Source organism: Anarrhichthys ocellatus, unplaced genomic scaffold (assembly GCF_004355925.1).
Source record: "Anarrhichthys ocellatus isolate YVR2014 unplaced genomic scaffold, GSC_Weel_1.0 scaffold22, whole genome shotgun sequence".
NCBI classification, from domain to species: domain Eukaryota; kingdom Metazoa; phylum Chordata; class Actinopteri; order Perciformes; family Anarhichadidae; genus Anarrhichthys; species Anarrhichthys ocellatus.
Genome location: NW_022280052.1, coordinates 4,304,755 through 4,327,793, shown reverse-complemented (window position 1 = coordinate 4,327,793; position 23,039 = coordinate 4,304,755). Strand labels below are relative to the sequence as shown.

The window sequence follows — 23,039 nt, the reverse complement described above, 5'->3', positions numbered from 1 at the left end:
CACACACACACACACACACACACACACACACACACACACCATCACAGGTGCTTCCTACACAGTGCTGCATGGGAGTGCAACCCAATGAACACAAATATGTTTTGAATGGTGAGGATCAACTGCCGGTGCACTCAGAGGAACGTTCCTCAAACATACTCACACAAGCACCTTTCAGGCAGGGGAAAGGCCATAGATGCCCAAAAAAAAAAAAAAAAAAAAAAAAAAAAAAAAAAAAAACACCTCTTGAATGATAGTTTAATTTCAAGTCAATTTTAGTCCCACAATTAAGATTTCAAAAGGCAATGCTACTGCCTTCCTTAGTAAGTTTTCAAGTCTTTGAACCATAAATTGTGTCATTCTATAAGGATCCGTCGTGCAGCCTTTTATGTGAAGCTCCAGCAGGAAGTGGTCGTTTTACAGAAGTAGTAGAAAAACAGAATCTTATTTCAACTCCAATGAAAGTGCACAACTCATGCTGCCTAAATGGTGTTTGTTGTTTTAAATTAGTACAGTGCCTTCTCATCTACAATTCCTCTAATATTTACACATTATTAGAGCGGAGAGAATACAGTTACACTGTGAAGTGTCCCGTCTGATACAAGAGAGGGAATTACGGCCCTCTAATACACAATTAAAACTATTAATGCCAAAAAGATTGTATCAATAAAATCATGACATCCCTAACACATGAGCAACAGAAAAAAGGATTCTTACTCTTCATATTTAACATGGTACAGGATCTCTTCTGCTGACTGCGCCTCAGCGGCCTCCTCTTTGGGAGTCTTTGTTGTCTTCGTAACATTCACGATCTGGGCCTCAAACCAAGCACCCATGTTCAAGTCCTTTGCATCCACCAGCTCATTGATCTTAAAAGACAAAGAAAAGAAAGATCTTCAGAGACATTGTACTAATTGCTTTCACCGTATTTAGTAACAACCCAAAAAAAATCTCATTAAGGGTTCTATGAATGTTTGTTATTGCAAAATGGCTCGCCTGAAGTTCTCACATCTCGTCACGCCGTTATCCTAACATACACTACAGAATGGAAAATTACACATTTTTTACGTCTATAAGACTTTGGGGGAAGAAAAGGAGGCTCTAACACATTCCAGCAACTACAACCCCACTTCATGCAAATCACCCACATTTGTATATTCATGCGAAGTGTTCACTGAATGAACAGCCATCTCAGTTCGGTTTGAATGCCCAACGAAACTAACCAACAGCACGTTTACAGACGTGCCAAACTACAGAGTTGTGTTTTTATACTTCAGTTATTATTGTGGTCATGCACACAAACTCATTACCCTGCACTATCATGGTAAAGCCAAGTTAAACAAACAAAAACAGCTCGTACTGTAAAATAACTTGCATGTATAGTTTAACGAAGAATTCAGCAGCGTCACATGGTGTCATACAGATGGGTCAGTGATGCAGCTCACGGTTCGGTTATACTAGAAAAAAGCAGTAGTTTGCACAACGTGTTCTCCGACAACCTCGGAAATCAAAAGTGTTCATAGCTGTTCTTAAAGAGATACACACGCTAGAGTCTTTCCAACATTTGGGTGCAAAAGCTCACAATAACATCGACAGAGCACGAGCTGTACCCAGCATGCCGTTCAGCGGTGTAACAGTTCATATTGTTGCAGTTTAGAAAATGAGCTTTTTCCTTCCAGTAAAAGTGGCTGGTGGATTCTAAAAAGGTTATTTTTTCTTCTTTTTGTAATTGTTCTTGTGTGTGACAAACTTCTGTTGAACTTTTTGTCTTGCACTACTAGAAGTAACTCACACACACTCTTAGACAATAGACTAGCCGCATAGGCTACTAGGTAACAACATTATTCCATCAGACGCAACAATTTTTACAGACCCAATGAAAATATTGTTTGTATTTTGATGATGTTGATGCTTATTTCCAACCCTGTTGTAGCATGCGACGCATAGAAGTATTTGATTCTCCCCTCCCCACAAAGCAAAAGTAACCTGCAAACACAAAATATAAAAACACCCAATTTAATCCCAACTTCCAGCCTTAAAACAAACCTTGTAAAATCCGAACCCCGGATCGACGAGCTCTGTGGTGTTCGTCTGGGCAGAGGTGCCGGCGGTCTGACCTTCGACCTCACCGTGAGTTGAGCTCTTGTCAGACTCGCTCTGGGCTGAGCCACAGCCAGAATCAGAGTCGGAAAGCTCGGCTTCTTTGTCTTTGCTTTTGACGACATCCACAGCAGACATTTTCTGCCTAACAAGCAGCTGCACTATGTCGTTTAGACCCACGTTGTAGTCGAATAAGGTATGGCCATCCTCCATCTGAACCAAAACAAAAGTAAGACGTGGTTAAAGAGGAGAAAGGCAGCACACAGGTAAATGTTAAAGTAGATATCATGAATGAGCTACGACCATCACCGATATCCCTCCTATACGGTTACATTCCTAAAATGCTCATATATTGGAGAACTGGGACACAAATACCACGAGCAGCATCAAGGACACATCTCTGAACTAGTTTTTAACCATGCTTCCTCACCTGCTTGCCACGGTAGAACAGCCTCTGTCTCTCAGGCTCCACCTTGAAGAGCTCTGCGATTTTGAGACGCAGGTCGTCCACCTTGGTGAGTTTCGACAGGGAATCCACCTGGTGGGTTTCCTTCCCATCCATCGTGCGCACCTGAATCCACATTGCAGCTGCCCTGTGTCAACAGCCAAAGCACGACCCATTAAGCAATCACTCTAGTGTAATGGATCATTTGGTCACCTCCAGCAGGTACCATACGTAAGCTAGCCAGTATTGTTTAACTCCGTCAACAGCAACAAGATTCGTCGGCTATTCGTTTGTGTCATTGCATCCACTGTAAAAATATTTCAAAACAATAGTAAAACATGCATTAAAAAGCATTGATCAAGCTTGATAAATAACTATGGCCATGTCTGATAACATATGGGTTGGTCTGTCATCGATCCAAATTTGTTTTGATTTTGACATTTTCTGCAGGAAACACAGAAGTTTAGTTTGTTTTCAATTTTAAAACAATTCCGCAATAGAATAAAGCGTAGATTTGGCCTGCCAATTGCGAATTTTAACAGGATTATTAATACCCAAAATTATTATTGTTTGCCTTAAGAAGGATTTAGCAAAGATTCATGATTATTTGCATGCAATAACTGTATACAGATATTATCTGAGGCTGATCAGACAACACTACGTGTGACTTGCTGGGTAGCCAATCATCATTTTGATGTTTTAAAATTATGAAGTTTTGGGATTCCCATGTAAATTCAACCGGTTCTTAATGCTTATGTTCTGTTGCATTTACTCACTTTGCTGTGTCCATTGTTTTCTCGTGAACCATGTCAAAGACACATTTCTTTATTTCCTTGTAATGGACGATACAGATTCACCGATCGTGAGCCTGCAACTATGACTGCCAAGCCTCACACTAAGCTGGCCAAATTTATAAATTAATATTTTCCACTTTTTCACCTTACAATCCACACAAAGGCATTTTTACACCCTAGATTAAGTATTTTTGAAAGCATTTTGTAGACACTGTCAAAACCGGAGGTTCCAGATAATTACTTCATCAAAAAGATTAGGTGGGTTACTTTTAATGGTCTAAATCTAATTTTAGTCAAAGAATTAACTAAATATGAATATGTCGCGTCCTTGATCCGTGTATTGTGGAAGTGTTGTACTAGGCTGTCACTTCAACGGAGGATCAGAAAGGGAGGGAACAAGCTGATTTAAATACAGTGCGGGAAACGAAGCTGCAGGCCACTCCCAGTTCTTTTAAAACCAAGCACATCCGGAGGGGAGGGAGCGCTAGCAAACAATGTGCCCTCGCTCTCTGACAATAAAACACACCGAAACATTACATTGTACGCACTTTGAAATCGATTATTGTAACGCTGAAACCCTCCTTTGCCCACAGAGACCGTGCTTTGTTGTTCGCGAGGAGTGACGCTGCGAGCTCGATGGCTGCTCGTCTTTCACTTCTGCGCTCTCAGCTGAGGTGTTGTTCGCTCCGCTTGCCCCAAATAAACCCAAAACACCAATGAGCACGAGTAATAACACCGAAAACAAACTACTTCCTCCCAACCAAGAAGTTTTATTTCACCGACAGCATTCAGTTAAAAAAAACACGAGGCGGAAAATACAAAAAAAAAAAAAAAAGAGAATAAAGCGAAGTATTTGAGGTTAGCGTGTTTGTTGTGTTTCGTGTGTCGCGGTGAGGTGGCAAAGCTAATGTTAATTCCACCATGTGTTACACAATATGTGGCTAGACTACAGATCAACAACATAAGATAACAGCTCGTCAAGTTCATCAGCCCCCATCAATGCTTGACGTTACAGCAAACCACGTTACAACTTATTGTTACAGAGCGTTCTGGTAACGTTACGTTAGCGATACGAAATCACTACATTCAACATCACGAATACTGTCCCCGTGACTAAATAGTATGATTAAGTCAGAGTTCTACATTTGGCTGGCTGGGAAACTTGGTGCAGTAACGTGAACCCAAAACAGAAACGAGGCAGGACTTTGTCAAGTTAGCTAACCATAGTGAGCTAGCAACTGATAAAAAAAATATCAATGAGCAACACTTTTAAAGTTATTAAAACATGAGAGAAAAGCTGCTGTACCTGTTCGTTCGTCCAAGTGAAACCACGAAATTGACGTTTACGGAGTACCACGCAGGTTTTCCGCAAATAACTTCTTAGTGAGGTTTGCACGAGCAACTCTATGGCTTGTTGGAGATTGATCAATGAGTTATTCTTCAAGACTTTCATAACCCCGCCTGCTCTAAAGACACAGCTTCGCCATTGGACGAATGCCTCTTGGCAAATCGAGTTCATTGGGTAATAGAGCTGTCAGTTTGAAATATGACTGGAGCTTAGCCTCAGCGCGCGAAACGACATTCTCGTGGGTGCAGCTCGCCTCCGGGACACTTATCGCGAGATTATGAAAGACTCCTAGAAACCAGTAACCCGGAGAGACAGATGGTAGTTCTTGTAAACAACCTCGTTGATAGAGCTGTTTACCATGTCTCGTGTGTGACTGCTTTGGTATTTGGTTACACAATGAGTTTACTTCTTCATACGAATCGTCAACGTATTTTAAACGTGTATGTGGAGTCCCCTTGATTGGCGTAATGGTGTAAAATGTCCTCCCCTTCAGTGTGACGGGAGCTGAAAGTGAATGAGGTCAACTTAGTTCAAACTGGGGCATTGGAAATAAACAGGTGTAAGTCTAAGAGGAGGATCTGTATTTGGGTATATATATGTGTGTGTGTGTGTGTGTTTCCTTGCAAAATTGCAACATAACCTACACAGTGCAATACACTGCTTCCATCACCTGCTTTTGCTAAATCTGTACTCCTATTTGTTTAGTGGCTAATGTTATATAATGTGCGTGTGGTAGGGGTCTCCTTGTGCTGATCCATGTGACCACATCATCCCCAGGTCAAGTCTGGTCTTTCAATGTTAGTCCGAGTCCTATCTGGCATTCTAGTGTCAACTATCAACTTTAAGCAACAACAATAGTAATGTCAATTTCTTCTGTTGGTGCAGGGTTGCCATACTGATTTCCTGAGACACAGAAACATTTTGTGCGATGACATTCCCCAGGAGAAGAGTCCTGCTAAGGGAAACATAAAGAAACCTATGACAGAGTTCTGGGAAACAAATCTTTATTTTTTGTAATATTAATATAAGTCTGAAATAAAATACTGTGTGGCTGCTACATTAATTACAAGTTCTTAAATATTGAAAGTATGCTGTATTAAAGGTGTGTAGGCTACGGCTAGTGAAACACAAAGCAAGATTTCAGAGCTTTAAATAATGTTTATAATTTATTGAATATGAATTAACTTAATTTCTATTGCATGTTTTTCAAGTTTACAACTTTAATAGATACTTAACTCGGCCTAAACAGGGAAATGTTACAAGAAGCAGCCAATCACCAGACAGAAATTAAGTCTTAAATGAGCACAACTAAAATACAAGGATGTGAGTAAAGAACACGAGTATTAAAATGAACAAGTTGCAGTGTTAAATGGATGTTATACCTTCAGGCAAAATGTTCTTAGTGTAGGTTGATTTGGCACTTACAGTTTTGTCTAAACATCTGGGACTACACTTGAATGAAATCTTAGCCGGTTCCAGACCATTATTGCTTTGAGAGTAATCATAAACATTAGAAAATATCTTCTCTATGACAAGTCACTTTTCTCTAATTGAGAACCTCATTTACTGTAAACTGCAACTGAAAACATTGTTGTACTGGAACAGGAAAAACAACAACTCTTAGATGAATGGGAAGCCTTTCTCATCTCTTTCAGAACCAGTTCATTAGAGGAACCAGTCAAAAACCTTTTCCAGGTCCACGATGTCATGATGAATGATGAGTATCATTTCAGAAATGAATATGGCAAGACAGAGTGAAAACAAGAAGAGCTTATCTTGATGGCGTCTGTGAGCTCATTTGTGTCCTCAAACAAACAATTGGGGGGAAATTATTTACTCATGTACTGCTTAGGAATTACTCAATGAGACTGTATAAGACAAGCTATTTTAATCATATATTGTATTGACAATGACATTGTAATTCTCCATGTAGCCATAGCTTACAAATCAACTTCCAATGGATCCAATGAAGTGAGAAAAAAGCGGGCTCTATGGACTCATGTGTAGGTGAGAACCCAGTCTAACAGTGAAATTTTGAATAGAGGAAATAAAGGAATAATGCTCTTCCCTTCCTCTAGAATCCCCTGACTGAGGCACTTCCCTTTTCATTGGAGCTGCTCAGTATGAGACGGTAGCTGTAACTCCCAGGGGTGAATGTGTGTAACCGAATGAATGTGTAGCAGAGTGCTACTTTAAAAAAAAAAAAAAAAGAGTGTGCATGTTGAGAAAATCCTTCTCAGCATGAAATAAAGTTGCAGACTAAAGAGAAAACCATTGTGTAAGGGCTATGAGCTGTAGGGTGTCTCTGGTGTGGTGGGTCCTTGACAGAGCGGCCTGACAGGGACTGAACAGCACTCAGAGCTCAGGGAGGATGACAGGAAGTGGACACGACAGGCCAAGTCGTCCAGGAAATCCTTCTGTAGCTTTGTTATTGCTTGAGAAAGCACAACGGGCAGCGACTGCACGCTGAGAAGGATGGAGTCCAGTTTCTCTTCCAGAGCTACGATCCTCCTGTCCAGCTCCTCACTTCGATGTTGAAGCTCCAACACCAGATCATACATCATGTTCTGAGTCTGGGAAGCAACAGGGAGGAGAGTAAATGTGTACGCCTGACCTTACAGGATGTTGTGGTCCATTTTAAGAGACATTGGGTTAAGTGTAGCAGGGAACCTCTCTCTCCATATTTTTTACAAACAGATTATGAAAGTTTCAAGATTTAACTTCACCAAAAACATGTTATGTTTTATGGTTGTGTATTTGATTATAACAATATGATCTATTTTCAATCCCATTAAACTTAAACATCTCCTACAGGCATGTTGAACATTAATTATCTGTCTAATGGGTTTATTTTTGACAAGAAAAGTAAAAAAAACATTCTCTCTCATTGAAACATCCAGAATCTATGAATCTGCCAATATGTTTCCATTCCTACTTCACTGAAAAGTCCACTCTTAGTGTATGTGGACTGGAGGTTTCACGTTTCCATATCACACTTGTGCAAGTTTCCTATTGGCCCACGATTGACTTACAAACCAGTTGAGATGTAACAAAATCCTGCTCTTACGCACACATATTTAAGGGAAGCACAGAGACACTTTCCCCCTTCAGATGATGAATATGAAACCAGCCTTCTGTAGTGTCTAACTCACTGCACATACATACGAGTATGTATGTGCAGTGTGCTGCATATACAAACCTTGGCAAGGTCAGCAACTGTATTGGCCTGATCAGCTAGTTTCCTTTGCTCCATTTTGACTCTTCGCAGTCTGAAATTGAGAATAATAACCAAAGTCACATATGTGCCAAATAAAACAAACAACTGAAATCATGGCCTTAATAAATATAATAATAGACATGCCAGCAAACTGTAACTACCCATCTACATGACGTTTATTGTTGTTTTAACTCTGCACTCCCAGGGGATGACATTATATACCTACTGGTGGATGGCTTGCAGAAATTTCCGCTGATGGTGGCGTACTCTGGCACGGTCAATGTTCTTGACCAGCTTGGTGTTTTTGTAGATGAGCCACGTCTCCCTTAACACATTGGCTGCAGTGTTTTTTACCTGAAGAGGATTCAAATTTCATACGGAGAAAAGTGCAAAAGAGGGATTTATTGAATTGTTTCCAGTAGCAGTTACAGTTAGTACTGTTTGTATCATGTGCTTTGTTTTGTTTTGGTCTACTGAATCACATCATTTTGTTGATTCGGTTCTTCTGTGAAGCTCTTTGAGATATAAATCAGACAAAACATAAACTGACACAATTTGGTCAAAAAAGAAAAAGACTGAAATTAACCGTGAATATAACAACAACATTGTACAATAAATTTGACCTTTTTGTAGAGTTGAGTGTCCATCATGAAGTTATGGACGTGCTTTTCGGCTCTGGTGAGTTCTGACTTCCTTGCAACAACGGCGACCACTAATGCTGTACAGCCTGCTCCCTAAGAGAAACGATGATGAAACTCATAACCTTGGCACTACAATAATCATGTATAACAGACAAGTGCTATGTAAACAGTTAAAAATAAGAAAACTTTGTTATGTTTATATTATTTTTCCTTTGATTTTTGCCTCATATAATTTGCATTGGTTTACAAATATATTTACAAATGATGAGATTTACTATAAAATGTAAGGCCAAAGAATGTTTGGATGACCCTCCACCACACGCCTGGTTTTACTGTATCTGTACAAATCTCACCATGATTCCTGTCAGCAGGCAAACCCCCTTCCCGCAGTAGGTGTGAGGGACCATGTCGCCGTAGCCGATGGATAGGAAGGTGATGGAGATTAGCCACATTGCTCCGAGGAAGGTACTGGTCACCTCCTGTGCATCGTGATACCTATGGACACATGACACCTGGACGTAAACCTTGAAGGCTGTCTCTGCTCAGTTACACCAAGCAAGATGTTTTACAAGTAGACTATCACAGATTTTAGTTATCCACCTTTTGAATATCATTGAAAATGTTCAAACTTATGATATTGAAGCAATGCAATTGGTTACCAATGGTGGAATTAGTGCTTAAATCTTTTGCTTAAACGCATTGGGGTAAGGGGTACAATATTTGCCCCTGAGATGTAGTAGGGTAGAAGTATAAAGCAGCAGAAAAAATGGAAATACTCAATTAAAGTACAATACTTGAGTAAATGTATGTACTTTCCACCACTGCTGGGTACTCAGGGAAAAAAAGAAAGAGTGAGAAGATCGGAAGTCTGAAGCTGATACCTCTCACATACACGCACGGTCCATGCTGCGATGATCCAACAGGACACACTGAAGACCAGCAGGACTGTGCCAGGGCAGATGGTCATCAGCGTCTTCATGACAAAACGAGTGTCAAAGCTGATCTTGTTGAGCGCCCCGATGCTGCGGGAGGAAGCGTCTGTGAACAGTTTGCTGTGGAGCAGCATGACCCGGCCAATGAGGTAGAGGCGCAGGAACATCGGCACAGAGAGGATGATGTCGATGTCAGCGTCCGCCACTGATGCTGTGTAGCTGAAGGCCAGTCGAGCAGTCCAGGTGAACACATACTGGCCCGGGATTGGATGGATGGCACAGATAAGGAGCTCGAACGTAACAAAGAGAATCCGCTCAAAGGTCATCGCTATCCTCCAATCGTCTGCTCCGTTGTCCACCATGAAGAGCTGTAGAGAGACTTCAGGGTGATGAATTCTGCGTAGTAAAGGACCTAACTGACCTCAAAAGCAGAGGAATATTAATGCTAAATGTATTTGTTTGGACTGTAGATTTTGAATTGAACTTTTCATTGATGCAATTGAGATGTTTCTTGTTCACAGTAAAATGTTTCGAAAACTCAGCATGAAGTAGTGAAATGACTATTTAAGTGTTGTTCTATTTAAAACATTTGATGGCAGGTTTGGCATTTCATCCAACGGAGGTAATAGATCTTCCACTGCATACTGTGAAATAATATATTTTAAAAACTATTTTCTGGTGACGTTTGTGCCCCAGGATGTCATACAAATCAGATGAAACACATGGTTAACTTGGCAAGTTTTCCCAGTCAGAGTACTAAGAACACCCCGGTATTAGGTTCTCCTGGATAAAAATAAGGTTAACCAAGGGAACCTAGGACCATGTATGCATGAAGTCCAAATACCTGGATTTCCCTTGCATGGTACATCACAATGAGTCCAAGCAGAATAGCCGTGGAGAGGCTGATCAGGCTTTTCAGTACATATGAACACATGGATTCCTGTAAATAATGGAGACAAAAACATGAACATAATGAGTTTAGCCAGTTTTGATGACACCCAGACGTGACTTTTTTTTCCTGTTAGGTGAACTTTTTTGTAAACCTGTTATACTTCATGAATACAGTGATTCTGAAGAGGACTACAGTACCTTGCTGTAAAATCCCCTCGACAGCTCAGTCTCGATCACCATAACGATAATGCCAAACATCCCACAGACCAAGGCGTAGTCACTCAGCTGTTTGCGCTTCCCAAAGAGAGCTTTTCTCTGACCCAGCCGGTAGCTAATGTCCTTGGTCTTCTTCTGTGGTACGCTGCCTTCCTCTCTGGTCAGGTTCTCACTGTTGGCCTTAATGGAATCTTCTCTGATGACTTTGGAGAAGGCGTCCTCTAGGATGGCACTGTGAAGAATCGGAAGAGGCTGTTGACCTGACTGGAGATCTGCAAGACCGGATCTTAAATTAACATGGCTGCTTAGCGGTCGCACTGCGTCCCCGTTGACTATATCACCAGCTAAGGTGGAGGAAGGCGGAGGAGTGTGTTTAGGGAGGGAGAGTCTTGATCCACTGAGGTGCTGAGAGTTTCTCTGCAAAAGAAAGCAAGACAATCAGCACAGGAAATGTAATTAATCAGACAAAATACCATATGCTGAAAGTCACAGGACTGCAAAAATAAGAAAATATATTTTACCTTTACAATCATGAACTGGACTTGCCGAAATTAAATTCAGATTTTGGTAGAAAATCTTGTTTGAAACTTGCAGCACTGCAATAACTCTCTCCTTTACTGTACTGTCTTTTGTTGTCTTGTCCCTTAACAGACTGCTAAGATGTCATTCAAGACATGTTATAAGATAAAAAAAATTAAAAAAAAGGTAATTCAGTTACAATGCTGCCATTTGACAAAAACATTTCCATAAGATTTAATACATTTTGGGGGGAAATGCCCTCCCTCAGAAAGCAACAGCATTTAAAGAAAATTCATGTACCTGACTTTGTCGCTGTCTATCTCTCTTTGCCACTAAATCCTGGTTCTCAAGGGAGCTATACTGGCTGGTAGAGAAGGACTGGACACTTTTGTTACTGGCTGGAGTAGAGGACCTCTGTACCCGCGTAGTGCTGGTTAAAGGGTTGCAAGGAAGATGTCGACACTTGAGGACGATGGAGGGATCTCCAGAAGACTTGCAGGTCTGATCACCGCTCATCGAGCAATGAGAGTCTTGTTTTTGACATTGCTGAACTAACAGTGGTTCTTTGCCAAAAAGCTCTCTCCAGTTGAAGTCTGCAGTGACGGCAGGCTGAGGGTGTTGGTATAGCTTCTGATTCGTCTCAACACACTCAATGGAGTTCAGAGGAATGTTGAATAAAGTTGCTTGGCTGCTGTCATGAAGTTTAAAATGATTGCAGGGCTGTTGCTGCAATAGCTCCTTTTGACCTTCTCGGTCACTGCATTGGAGCATGAAATTATCCTGTGGATGGTTCGTTGCTGGTTTCAAAAGATCCCTTTGGTTTGTTTGCTGTGGTAAAACCTGGCAAGTGGACAAAGCTTGGGTGGTTTGGGGAAAAGGCTGGGTGTGCGGTGGAGATGAAAGGCTTCTCTTGTTTGAAACTATGGAGAGACAGTCTTGTTGGACGGCGCCCTGTTTTGACTGAGGATGAAAACTAGAAGCCTCTGGATGTTGGTGTGCCTCAGGACAGGAACAACCACACCTGTCATTGTGGTTTGGATGTCCCACACTGGAGCCGGTTTTCTCCGCTGACGGAGAATCATCTCCTACACTGCTAACCTGGCCACAAAGCAGCAGCCAGTCCTGATCACTCAGCTGTGACAAGGTTAGGTTTCTGGTTTTCATTGGCGAAGTCTGGACTGAACTTCTTGGTGGGCTGATTCCATTAGATCTTTCGTGGGGTGAGGATGAAACACAGCACAGACTTGTTTCCTGGGGGGAAGAAGATGCTTCCACAGAGGTACCCAAGAATCGATCCCGCATCCCCTCAGGAGTTTTTGTCGGAGGTGATGGACCTCCTGCAGTACAATGCTCATGGTCCCCATCACGGAAGACTTCACCTGTTGAGTCAAGACGTCGCGTTGCGTTGGTGGGTTTAACCAGAATCAACCTCATGGCATCACCGCAGAGCTGAAATGAGATCACACTCAAATCATTTTTTCACAGAGATGAGAAAGATGAAGATGACATGCAACAAAAGTCCTCAAATACATTTGAATGCAGGATGTTACGGTTGAATGATGTGCACACAGTATCCAACAATTCATGTTTTTCCTTCTCATTTTTTTGCTACAAACATCGCCCATAAATGAGCATAAGGTATAAAGCCTGGGCTGCAGAAGTATCCTGGAATAAGCAGTATAGAAACATCTTAAATTCTGAGGCCCTTTAAAGATGTTGTTTTCACAGGCAACAGAAAATACATAGAAAGAAGTGTTATTTTGCTTCAGAAATAAAGTATTCTAATTATAGCATTGTCTTTTTTTTTTGTCTTACGCCTCAATAATGGTGTTTTAAAAAATGTATTGTAAGATCTTAGTCCCTAAACTGTGAATATAACAGTCTGTCGTTTGACTAACAACACACACACTCCTGTGTTGGGAGTATTGACTCAAAGCAAAATCATCATCGTTGTAAAAGCAATGATTTGCTTAATCTGAGATTGTGTGTACAGCTGGTTATGAATGTGAAGCATTCTGACAAAAGCAGATGTGACCCCCACTTAGCCTGCTCGACATGGAAATCTCAAAGAATTATCACTCACCAGTTTCAAAAATCAATGAACTATTTTGGAGGAAAGAAATTCATAATTTAGAGTTATTGTTCATGAGTCTTAAATTGCTCTCTATAAAGGTTTAAGAAGTTAATGTAATTTTGTGTTCTATTTATTTATTTCATTCATTTATTTCATTAATTTAACAGGGAAAAAGGCTCAGAAACTAAGACCTGTTATCTTTTTTTGAACCACTGAAAAGTGGTAATTTATCCTTTTTTCATAACAGATGTCGTCCTGATGCAATGCACAGAACGACTGACACAACATGATACATACGATGTTTAACTCCTAAAGCGCAGCCCAAAAAGATGCGTAAATTGTTATTCTGCAAATAAAAACTGTGTTCACTCTTAAATAAACTTGAGGAAATGAGAGTAGATGCAAATACTGAACGATAAGAGCATGAAAACTAATTGTTCATCTTAACGTGCTTTACAATTAAAGCATCATCAGAGTGCAATATGATTATTCTAAATGGTGGTCCTATTCTTCACTTTAACTCTAGAACTGCAATTTAAATCTCAATTTTCATCATTTTCCCAATAACAAACAAAAATAGCGTATAAGTACAAAGCCCGACGAGTACTGATGATCCTTACCTTGTTCTTCCACAAATTATGTTTCTCCAAACTTGAAAAAGCAGGTTACTAATAGCAAACGGTCCCACTTGCAGAACAGAAGTGTTGAGAAGAAGAGAAGCCTGAGTGGGTGCTGGACAGCGGCTTGCCTCCTCCCAGTACACACACTTGATCAAGGAGCTTTGGAGACGGCTTTCCTTTGAAAGTAATCATTAGAATTCAACATGAAGAAAGAAAAGGGAAGCAGCAGCTGGCCTGGTAAAGGGCTGTAATGCAAATGGTCAGGGAGTGTGAGGGTGCAGCGACCGGTTAGGATGCAGAAAAACAAAAAAAACCTGTAACATCAGACCAGCGTTAAGGCGGAACATCACACGCACAAGCTCAAAGAAATCCCTATAAATTGGGAGTGGACTGATTGGTTGCTAGGGGAAAGAAAAGGAACTGGGCGCTTTCAATGCAAAAAGGAAAATGAAAGGTCAGTTGAACATGTCATTGAAGCTCTGTGGTTCAAAGGCCTTGGCAGAGGCTCTTATCTCCTCCGCCACAACAGCCTGGCTGGACAAACGTGGCCTTTCTAAAAAAATCGGGTTCTGAATTAATCAAGCCAAGTGCAAAGTCTCTTCAGATGTAGCCCAACAATTGTATACATTTCCCTTTAATGTTCAGGCCTGTTGAAGAGCATCATGGTTTGGGTAACCCCCAACTCCAAAATAACACTGCAGATACTTTAAATAGTTTCTTGTTTTTCCTCTATGCTTGCATTTAAGACAGCTAAAGCTCAGTTTTTGTTCTTGTTTTCTGTCTTTCAATCTGGCATCGGGACAAACCTACAAAGCCTAAAGCTTGCTGCCTCAGCAGTTCAGTACGTGAATGTTGCTGTGCTGGAGAAAACCTTTGTGACAAACGGCAGCACTGGACACCATTGCTGGCCACATAACTGAATGCAAAAGCAATTCAATAGCGATAACTATGGTATGACACATGGCCGGGTCTAAAACAAAATCCTACATTAATTGCAAATGATAGGGATGCGAAAAAACAAGTAATTTATTCAATTTATTCAATACAAGTAATATATTCATTTTGTTGTTTGAATGAACTGGATTTAAAATGTTTGTTTTAATGGAATGGACCAGAATTGAAGGAGCCTCCGTCTGTGTGCACGTCTGTCCTTCGAGTTTCTGGACAACCGCTCATCCGATCGACTCCACACGTGGCAGGTCTGTTGCAGTGTCGAAAACAGGTTTGTTGTAGTCATGCACACTGAAGCACGAGCCCACACTTTAAACACAGCACCAATGCAGCTCCGAGTGTTTGGATCACAACCCGAGTCCTCGTTTTTCAGAGGTCACCTTCCATTTACAACGATAGGATCAGAGGACCTTGAAGTCACTGCTGGCTAAAGGCCAACGGATCTGCTAAAGAAGATAAGGGAGGACAATCGCAGCTACAGTTTAGGATCTAGAGATGGTTAGTTTTTATCATTTTGTTCACCTTACAGAGACACATTTGGCTTTATGCTAATTATTTTCTGTTGTAATAAAATATCATAGAGCATATGTGGACCTTTAAACATGGCTGAATTAGTTCTCTCTCTCTCTCTCTCTCTGCAGCTGAGTTAAAAGGCAATGAAGTGAGTATATATACCAGGCCTCTCACTTGAAGCACCGAATGAAGTGTCACATTTGGATTTTACTAGAACCTACATGAACAATTCTGATCCGAGCACATATTTCAGAGGATGACGCCCAAAGATACTGGACAGGAGGCATCTGCAGACTATCTCGTCAGACGTTCACAAGGCTTCATAGCCAATGGACCATTCGTACTTGAAATACTTGTGCGTCAGCATTTTGAGTCTTAATCCAGTGGCTTTGGTGTTCAATGCAAACTATTTTGCTAATTAAACAAACAACTCACTTGAAGAAACTGGTTAGTAACTTCTCAAAGTAATAAAAAGAGGAAAGAAAACGAGTGATTTGCAACCACCGCTATTTTAAAGGCAGCTGTGATGTTTGCTGGTGAGCATTGTTTACCCCGGACACAAAATGACAACTATCTTCATGAATGAATAGTGAAGTCTGAATCATGTAACTCCATCTCACAGCAGCGGCGGTGATTTCAGTGTGTGACTTGATTTGTGAATAGAAAGCAACAAGAGATGGTGATGATCGAGTGGTGAACTTTAATAAGTTTCTCTCAAAACATCCGACTTCCCACCTCCCCAGAAGTGCTTCAAATAATGATGTTATTATGACCTTGATAGGGGAAAAGGAGCTTCTCCTTTCTAGTGAATGGAACAACAAAGCTGAGTCGTCTGGCTTCGGAGGTAACGGGTAAAATTCTCAATAGCAACACCCACTTTTAAATTAAATTATTCGATTTTTTCAATGTCTCCTATGTTCATAGGCAGACAGTTTTCAAATTGAGTTATCGGGGGGGGTAAAGAGTGCATTCACTTTAAGTTGTAGGTGGAAAAGCGTTGGTTCAGGGGGTTCTCTGGCGACTTCATCCACTCCTTCTTCAACTGTTGCTTCAGCTGCGACAGCCTCATGTTAGGGTTCTCCTGTTTTAGGCGAGGCATGTTAGCCTCCTCAAAGGCAGCAAATGCTGCTTTCATCCTCCGCTCCGGGTGGTGGTCCACGTCCTCAGGCCCCGCGCTGGAGGACGGGAAGAGAGGGCGGAATGATGGCTTAACATTCACAAGGCATCATTGTTGTTTTATAGGCCTAAATAAACTTAATTCAAATCAGCATCAGACAAATCACAAGGACAACAGGATGTCACACACACAGTACAAGTGGTACCTGAGCACAGAGATGGCATCTTCTATTGTTCTGGCTTCCACGGCTCCTTCTTCAAGTATAATTTTGTTCACGTTCTCTTCCAGTGGGATCTCCAGATGGCTCTTTTCTGTGGGAAGAAATTGTATTTGATGGTAAAAAAAATGTACTGATTTGATCCCCAACACAGCCAAAGCTGCTGGATTGCATCTCCACTCGTGTTGTCTTTATTCTAAGCACACTTCTGTCGTCAACTTAAACCCAGAATTGACCTTTTGGCTGGAGCTCCTGCTCCTGCTGTTGCTGTAGTTCGTTCTGAAGCACCTCCTCGATCTGGGCACGAGTCACTTTTCCTCCAGGTCCAGCCTCCCGCAGGGCTCTGCCTTTTATGCTCAAACTCTCCTCATCCAGAAGTCGCTGGTTTTCCTTTTTCCTATCCAAAAGCTCGAGCCTCTTCTTCTCCTTGTCATCCTGCAAAGTCCGAAAGCTGTCTCATCAGACTTTTGTTTCGTAAAAAACACGTTGTCTCAAAGTAGTTTGGCCACTAAATGTATTGTGACACATGCAATCACTGAACTATTCTTGAAGCCCAAGTAAAGCAGCACGAGTATGAAATTTCCCAAATGTGAACATCACACGGAAGAGAGCGCTCACCTTTCTCTGCCCTTTTTTGAGAACAAGTTTGTCGGTTTCTTGCCACAAAGCATCCTCTTCCTGTTGCTTCTTGCGGGCGTCTGCCACCGCCTTGACCTCGGCCTTACGGGCTTTGGCTGTGGCCGCCTTGGAGTTCTCGCCCTGGAACTTCTTTGGCATCCCAACAGCTCCTCTTCAGCTGAGAGACGACAAGAGACCAATGAGGAGTTTGTCTAGCAAGATAGTCTTCAAGGCTGATTTTAATACAGATATAGCCAGTTTAACGTTACAATTATTCAAAACCCTTTCCTACAGATTTGTTTTTGTCAAAGACTTTTCTTTTTAGTGTTCATCACCTACATGTTGTAGAAACTGTGATGGTTCAACATGCAGTATTTATGTTATGAGTAGTGTGCAGCAGTTCTTTTTGGATAATTAACGTTAGATGAATAGGTAACGTCAGTTCATCCAACGTTTACTATATCATTTTGGTTTAACCTGTTAATAAAGTAACAAAACGGAAGCCAGTTATTAGCTGATTATTCTTGTTACCGGTAGATGACTGTTTTGCTTCACAGTGTAACGTTAGCTAACGTTAGTTAGCCATAACTAGCTGATGTTAGCCTCATACACAAGACTGCTTTGCTTGTCAAAAAACCGGTCATTCCCTATTTCAATTTTACTAAAATGTAGCGGAGAGCATAGTGACCAAAACACACAAAGCATACACACGGTTTCATACCAGTATGAGAATATAAACAGGTCGCAAGTAGACGACTGTTGGCTGTTATTTCGAAGAGGCATCTGCCGCCTCTGAAACCAGGGCGCACTCTGATGACGTAGCGTCTCCTATTGTTGTCATATCGTAAAAAAATAAATATATATATATATATATATACTTTTTTTCTGGTAATGAGAAAGACAAATTGTTTGAAAATGTTCTCTAAAACGTCAAACAACACGTTGAATATTTTTTTTTAAATACAACTAAAAGTCCCAAATGATATAAGGAGATACTGTAAAAGGGCTAGATCTATGGGCTTGATGAAGTCTTTCAAGTTTATAACACTGTCCTTTAAATTCCTCTTTAGCTTTTGGATAAATACTATACAAGTGTGCCACGTGTTACATTTTTATCTAAATGTCAAGAAATGTGAATTTCATCCAATTACGTATATTAATTTAGGGAAATGTAACAAGGCATTATTATCCTCATTATCCTTAATTAGGAAGTCACTTCATTCTTTTTCCATTTTTGATTGATGTTCTTCCTCTGTCAGGAATTTCCATCTATATATTCAGGATGTGAAACAGAATAAAAGTAATAGTTTACTGCTTGTCAAAGTAAAACTGAGTTAGAAGTAGTGTTGTCTTCTTAAATGGAGTGGATTATAAACTATAAAATTGCACACAATTTAAATACTCAGTCTCAGTATCTGACTGATTGACTCTTAGGACAAGAACATTTTATGCTGCTGTCATACTTGAATCAAGGGACACAGAAGAGATATTAAATTGTAAATATTTTATTATGGTAAACACTTTACACAAATATAAAAAGGAACTATATTGATTTCATGTTGCAAAATGACAAGATGGAACATAATAATTAGTGCATATCTCTCAGAAGTACACAGAAACAGCTGAAGCTCATCTGTATTCTCTCAGAAGTCATTGTCGCTCTCCTCCAGCAAAGTTGGTCTCATGCCCCCCTTGGAAGGGCGGGCACCCCTGGACACTGGGCCCTCCAGACTGTCATCCTCCAAATCTTTGCTCTCCTCCTCCTCGCCTTCATCTTCCTCATCATCCTCATCCACATCAATCTCGCTGTCTTCAGTCTGAAACAGCAGGCAGGCAGGTCCACATAATAACTATTTCAGTGTTCAGAGTCCAGTCACTGATTACTGGACAATTATTCAACACACAATGTGGAACTACAACGGGGATGGACACATTCTCATTCTAACTAAACATTGAACCAGCTACCGTCTCACGAAAACGGATCTAATCATGGAATCAACTCTTGGGCTGTAATGAGAACACGGCCAGTCCAGAACTGATTTGATGAAAATCATTGAACTGGGACATGTCCACCTGGAGCTAGATAACTACACAGACCAGATAAACAATTGACCTCATTTAAAGGAAAAATCTATTCCAACTGTTAAAAACATCTGCACCTATGTTCAAAAACTATAGAAAATTTGAGAATAGATTTTTCCTTTAGAAACACAGAGGAACAAGGAGTGAACTAGATCCCAGTCCTGCACAAACCTTTCCTTTCCGTTGTTTTTTGGCACGAGGGACTGACTTTCTGGACACAGCTAAAGAGGGCTTTTAAAATACAAGTGGATGAAAGTCAAAAGGTAAGAGATGGAACAGAGTACAAGATTTAAACCCAAAGGGGATTTGAAATTGATCAGAGCTGGTGGTGCACAGGGTAGTCGGCTAAAAATGAAGGAGAGACAGCACAGAGAATGCCATCTAGGGCCACTGGGAGAAAACTCAGCAAAAACATCTTCAAAATAAAAAGATGCTCGCCACATAAGGTTTAACTTAAGATGGTGAAACAAGGAATATTGTATTGATTTTGCTTTGACAAAACTAACCTCATCACTATCCCCGCCCTGCATGTTCCCGATGAATCGAGCTCCTCTTCCTGTGGTGCAAAAAGGGGGCAACACAGATCATGTTTGATGATAAGTTTTGATAGATAAAGCATTTCATTTTGAAAACCAAAATTTTGTCTTAGCATTTTTTTTTCCAAGCAACTAATAGGGGATCATAAAAAGGACTATTCCTTGTGCGTGTACCTGCCATGACGCCGTTTCGTGCGGGCCGTGGCTTAGAAGGTCGACACTCTTCCATGTCGCTGTCTGAACCGTCGTCCTCTGGAACGTCCATGTCAGAATCCTCATCTTTCACTGCAGAAAACAAGTGTGTGAGATCATACAAAGGGTTGAGATTATGTGACTATTGCTTTGCTTCAACGGTCTGTAATTGGTTGTCTCACAGGAGCTCCTCGTCAGATCCCTCTCCTCCTCCTCCCTCAGTACGTCCTGCATCATCCTGAGTGTGTTTTCAGCCTCCTGTAGTGGAAAGAACAGCACAATCTATATGGACTTGCATTTACAGTATATAGTGCTTTTCTAGTATTCTGACCATTCAAAGCTCTTTACACTGCATGCCGACATTCACCCATTCACATACACATTTGTACACTGATGGCAGAGGCGGCCATACAAGGTGCCAAAGGATCTAATCGAATGCTCATTCACATACACTCACACACCGATGTCACAGCCTTCGGTAGAAATTGTGGGTTCAGTATCTTGCCCAAGGACAATTCAACATGCAGACTGGAGAAGCCCGGGGATCAAACTGCCGGTTACTGGACGACCCGCTCTACTTCCTGAGCCACATATAGACAGCATAAAGAGGGCCGACTCTATTCTCCTCCATCCACGCCATTGAGGGTCTGAGTTCCTCCGATTTATGTTTATGAAGAGTATTGTCTTATCTCTCATCATTACAGGCCATGGAATTATTATTATTATTATTATTATTATTATTATTATAGCTCTTACAAGAGGTCACTCTCCTTTCAATTATGCTCTGTGGTTTAAGCAAGTACAAAATATGAGAGCAGACAGACACACACCTCAAACCTCTCCTGCTCCATTTTATGGTATTCATCCAGCTGAGACTCCAGGAAGCAGAGGTTCCTGAACTTCTCCACATAGGTTTCATATTGCTTCTGCAGATCTTCCTCAATCTTTTCATATTCATCCATGAAGGCCGGCCTAAAAAAAAAAAGTCAGTGACCAACAAAAAACAAGCCCTTACGGGATGAGCACACATTTACTTGTCAGTCAAAGTTGTATTTAAAGATTTGGTGCAAGTCGAAGAAAGAAAACTGGCTAAACGTTCGAGCAAAGAGTACAAATAATTCAACAACAAAAGAAAGTAGCTCACATTCACTCTTATGTTTTGTTTGAATTTGCCAAAGGCACCAGGGAATCATTGCCGTCATTGAGCATGTCTGCTAGCTATCAGGGTAGTGAACTGACCTGACACTCTGCAGTGTCTGGAGCCTCTTCCGATTCCTCTCCTGCTCCTGCTTCTTCTTTTCTATCTTAGCATCCAGACTGGTTTCATCAGAAACAACGTTGCTCAGCATGTCTTTCGTCTTCTCCACACTTTCCTTGACAATGAACACAAAAGGCATGGCGGCAGATTCAGTGCCTTTTCATAGTTAAAAACTTTGTGGATTGTCAGGATGAATACATACCAAAACCTCCTTGATGGCAGCTCTCAGGGCCTTATCAGTCTCATTGATCTCCAGAGGTCTGGCGATGGACGCAGTTCTCATTTCCTGTGGCAACATTGAAAACATAACACAGCAGAGTCATCACCTGCATCACTTTCACTGAAAAAACAAAGCCCCATCATGCTACCAGCCTCATCAGCACTCACAGAGTAATAGCTTAGGGTTCAAAAGTTACTTGATGAATGAAGAGAAACAGCCACATTGTCATGTATTGTGAGGACTCGAGATCAAGGTAAAGTGAAACCAGCATGTGTATCTGTTGTTATCCGTTTTCCCTCACCCTTAGGTCCACTTCTTTTCCCAGTAAATCATACAGAGATGCTCCTTTAGATGTGACCTCAGATGCCAGCTGCCGAGCTGCTTTGAGATCGGAAATCTAGAGTAAAGCGAGAGTGAGAGCTAATCAGCGACACAAGGTTCTCTCTTCCACTCTGGATTTCATAATAGAAAATTCTAAATGGAATAGAAGGCTGAAAAAAAGGAAATATAAATAGCATGAGGTTGTTAAGTCAAACATATCATTTTGACTGTTTTATTCGGAGAGTCTACATGCATGTGGGTCAGACTTACAGTGACCAACTAGATGTTGTGCAAGTCAGGTATTGCAATAAAAAAGTTAATAAAAAACACCCTAATTGCGGGGAACATTCACATCTGCTAAATTTAGACAATATATCCTTTTCTCTGTTGTAGTTTCCATACACTGACTTAACTAAAAAGGACTAAGGATACACTAACATACACACATATGTAGATACATATGTGAACATTGTGTGAATATCGCATCTTACCCGAGAGCCGAGGTCGAACTTCAACTTGCTGTTGTCCTCCTCGGTTCTGTCTCCCAGCGCCATCTGCTTGGTCTTCATAGCGCTGTACAGCACTGAAGTGATCTTCAGCATCTCTTTCACTGCGTAGCCATCAGCCTGGTAGAGGCGCTTGGTGTTCAACTTGATGTGAGCCTTTGTTGCCTGAAACCAAGTGAGACAGCGTTTAAGACAGACTGACTAACAACGAGCAAAGGGTAATCTGTGCAGTCTGTATGAAGTCAAGAAAGTACATCACCATAAACTGGGCCACAGCCTTGATGAAGAATATTCTGTCTGACTCTGTATCAACATCAGTGGGAATATCCATCTGAGGCTCATATCTACAATGTAAAGGAGACAGAGAGGGACAGAGGGAAAAAGATAAAGAGCCAAATGTATCACAGTATCCATACACACATGATGTCAATACGTAGTTTTAGCTGATCTAATTAAAAACAAGACATCCGTTCCAAACAGTGGGCATGCAGAACACAAAACATGGAGTACAAGTAAGTGACATACAGAGATGTGTTTTCAGAGTTAGAAAATGTTTTAACTACATTGGACTAAAAAGTGACTTGGGAAGTTCCACATATTGCAAAGTACAACTTTGAATTGAATTAATGCAAAATAGTGTGCAAAATTATGGAAAACAAAGTGGTTACTTGATGGATCAGTAGTGTGTAGTTTAAAGATGATTAAGTGGTTACT

At 41.0% G+C, this 23,039-nt stretch overlaps 4 protein-coding genes across 5 annotated transcripts in view; all 4 read right to left on the bottom strand.

The window, feature by feature from the left end:
* The window catches only part of uhrf1 (ubiquitin-like with PHD and ring finger domains 1), a 10,823-nt gene extending 6,034 nt beyond the window's left edge, over positions 1 to 4,789 (bottom strand). The window contains 5 exon segments of the mRNA XM_031859814.1: positions 715 to 866; positions 2,044 to 2,310; positions 2,528 to 2,690; positions 4,643 to 4,705; positions 4,707 to 4,789. Coding sequence (XP_031715674.1) covers positions 715 to 866; positions 2,044 to 2,310; positions 2,528 to 2,690; positions 4,643 to 4,705; positions 4,707 to 4,789 — 728 coding nt within the window.
* A 1,818-nt stretch (positions 4,790 to 6,607) lies between these two features.
* kcnn1b (potassium intermediate/small conductance calcium-activated channel, subfamily N, member 1b) lies at positions 6,608 to 10,638 on the bottom strand. Its single transcript, XM_031859663.1, has 8 exons — positions 10,564 to 10,638; positions 10,319 to 10,414; positions 9,424 to 9,842; positions 8,896 to 9,037; positions 8,525 to 8,635; positions 8,128 to 8,255; positions 7,884 to 7,953; positions 6,608 to 7,257 (listed from the first exon to the last, which is right to left on the bottom strand). The coding sequence occupies exons 1-8, from the start codon at positions 10,621 to 10,623 to the stop codon at positions 6,970 to 6,972; spliced, it is 1,314 nt and encodes a 437-aa protein (XP_031715523.1). The 5' UTR covers positions 10,624 to 10,638; the 3' UTR covers positions 6,608 to 6,969.
* A 4,082-nt stretch (positions 10,639 to 14,720) lies between these two features.
* Positions 14,721 to 18,016, bottom strand: ccdc124 (coiled-coil domain containing 124). The gene is made up of 6 exons (XM_031859698.1): positions 17,932 to 18,016; positions 17,211 to 17,388; positions 16,829 to 17,027; positions 16,581 to 16,686; positions 16,233 to 16,433; positions 14,721 to 15,188 (listed from the first exon to the last, which is right to left on the bottom strand). Exons 2-6 carry the CDS (start codon positions 17,367 to 17,369, stop codon positions 15,173 to 15,175), a joined length of 681 nt encoding a protein of 226 aa, XP_031715558.1. The 5' UTR covers positions 17,370 to 17,388; positions 17,932 to 18,016; the 3' UTR covers positions 14,721 to 15,172.
* A 696-nt stretch (positions 18,017 to 18,712) lies between these two features.
* Positions 18,713 to 23,039, bottom strand: part of cluap1 (clusterin associated protein 1) — a 5,986-nt gene continuing 1,659 nt past the window's right edge. Inside the window, exons 3-12 of one of the 2 annotated variants that reach the window (XM_031859548.1) lie at positions 22,585 to 22,669; positions 22,311 to 22,490; positions 21,800 to 21,895; positions 21,481 to 21,564; positions 21,260 to 21,393; positions 20,851 to 20,992; positions 20,203 to 20,278; positions 20,003 to 20,113; positions 19,799 to 19,848; positions 18,713 to 19,027 (exon numbers count right to left, since the gene is read on the bottom strand). In XM_031859548.1, coding sequence (XP_031715408.1) covers positions 18,854 to 19,027; positions 19,799 to 19,848; positions 20,003 to 20,113; positions 20,203 to 20,278; positions 20,851 to 20,992; positions 21,260 to 21,393; positions 21,481 to 21,564; positions 21,800 to 21,895; positions 22,311 to 22,490; positions 22,585 to 22,669 — 1,132 coding nt within the window. In that variant the 3' untranslated portion in view covers positions 18,713 to 18,853. Of the gene's footprint in view, positions 19,849 to 20,002; positions 20,114 to 20,202; positions 20,279 to 20,850; positions 20,993 to 21,259; positions 21,394 to 21,480; positions 21,565 to 21,799; positions 21,896 to 22,310; positions 22,491 to 22,584; positions 22,670 to 23,039 lie in introns of both variants that reach the window. The other variant, XM_031859547.1, reaches the window with a different exon arrangement.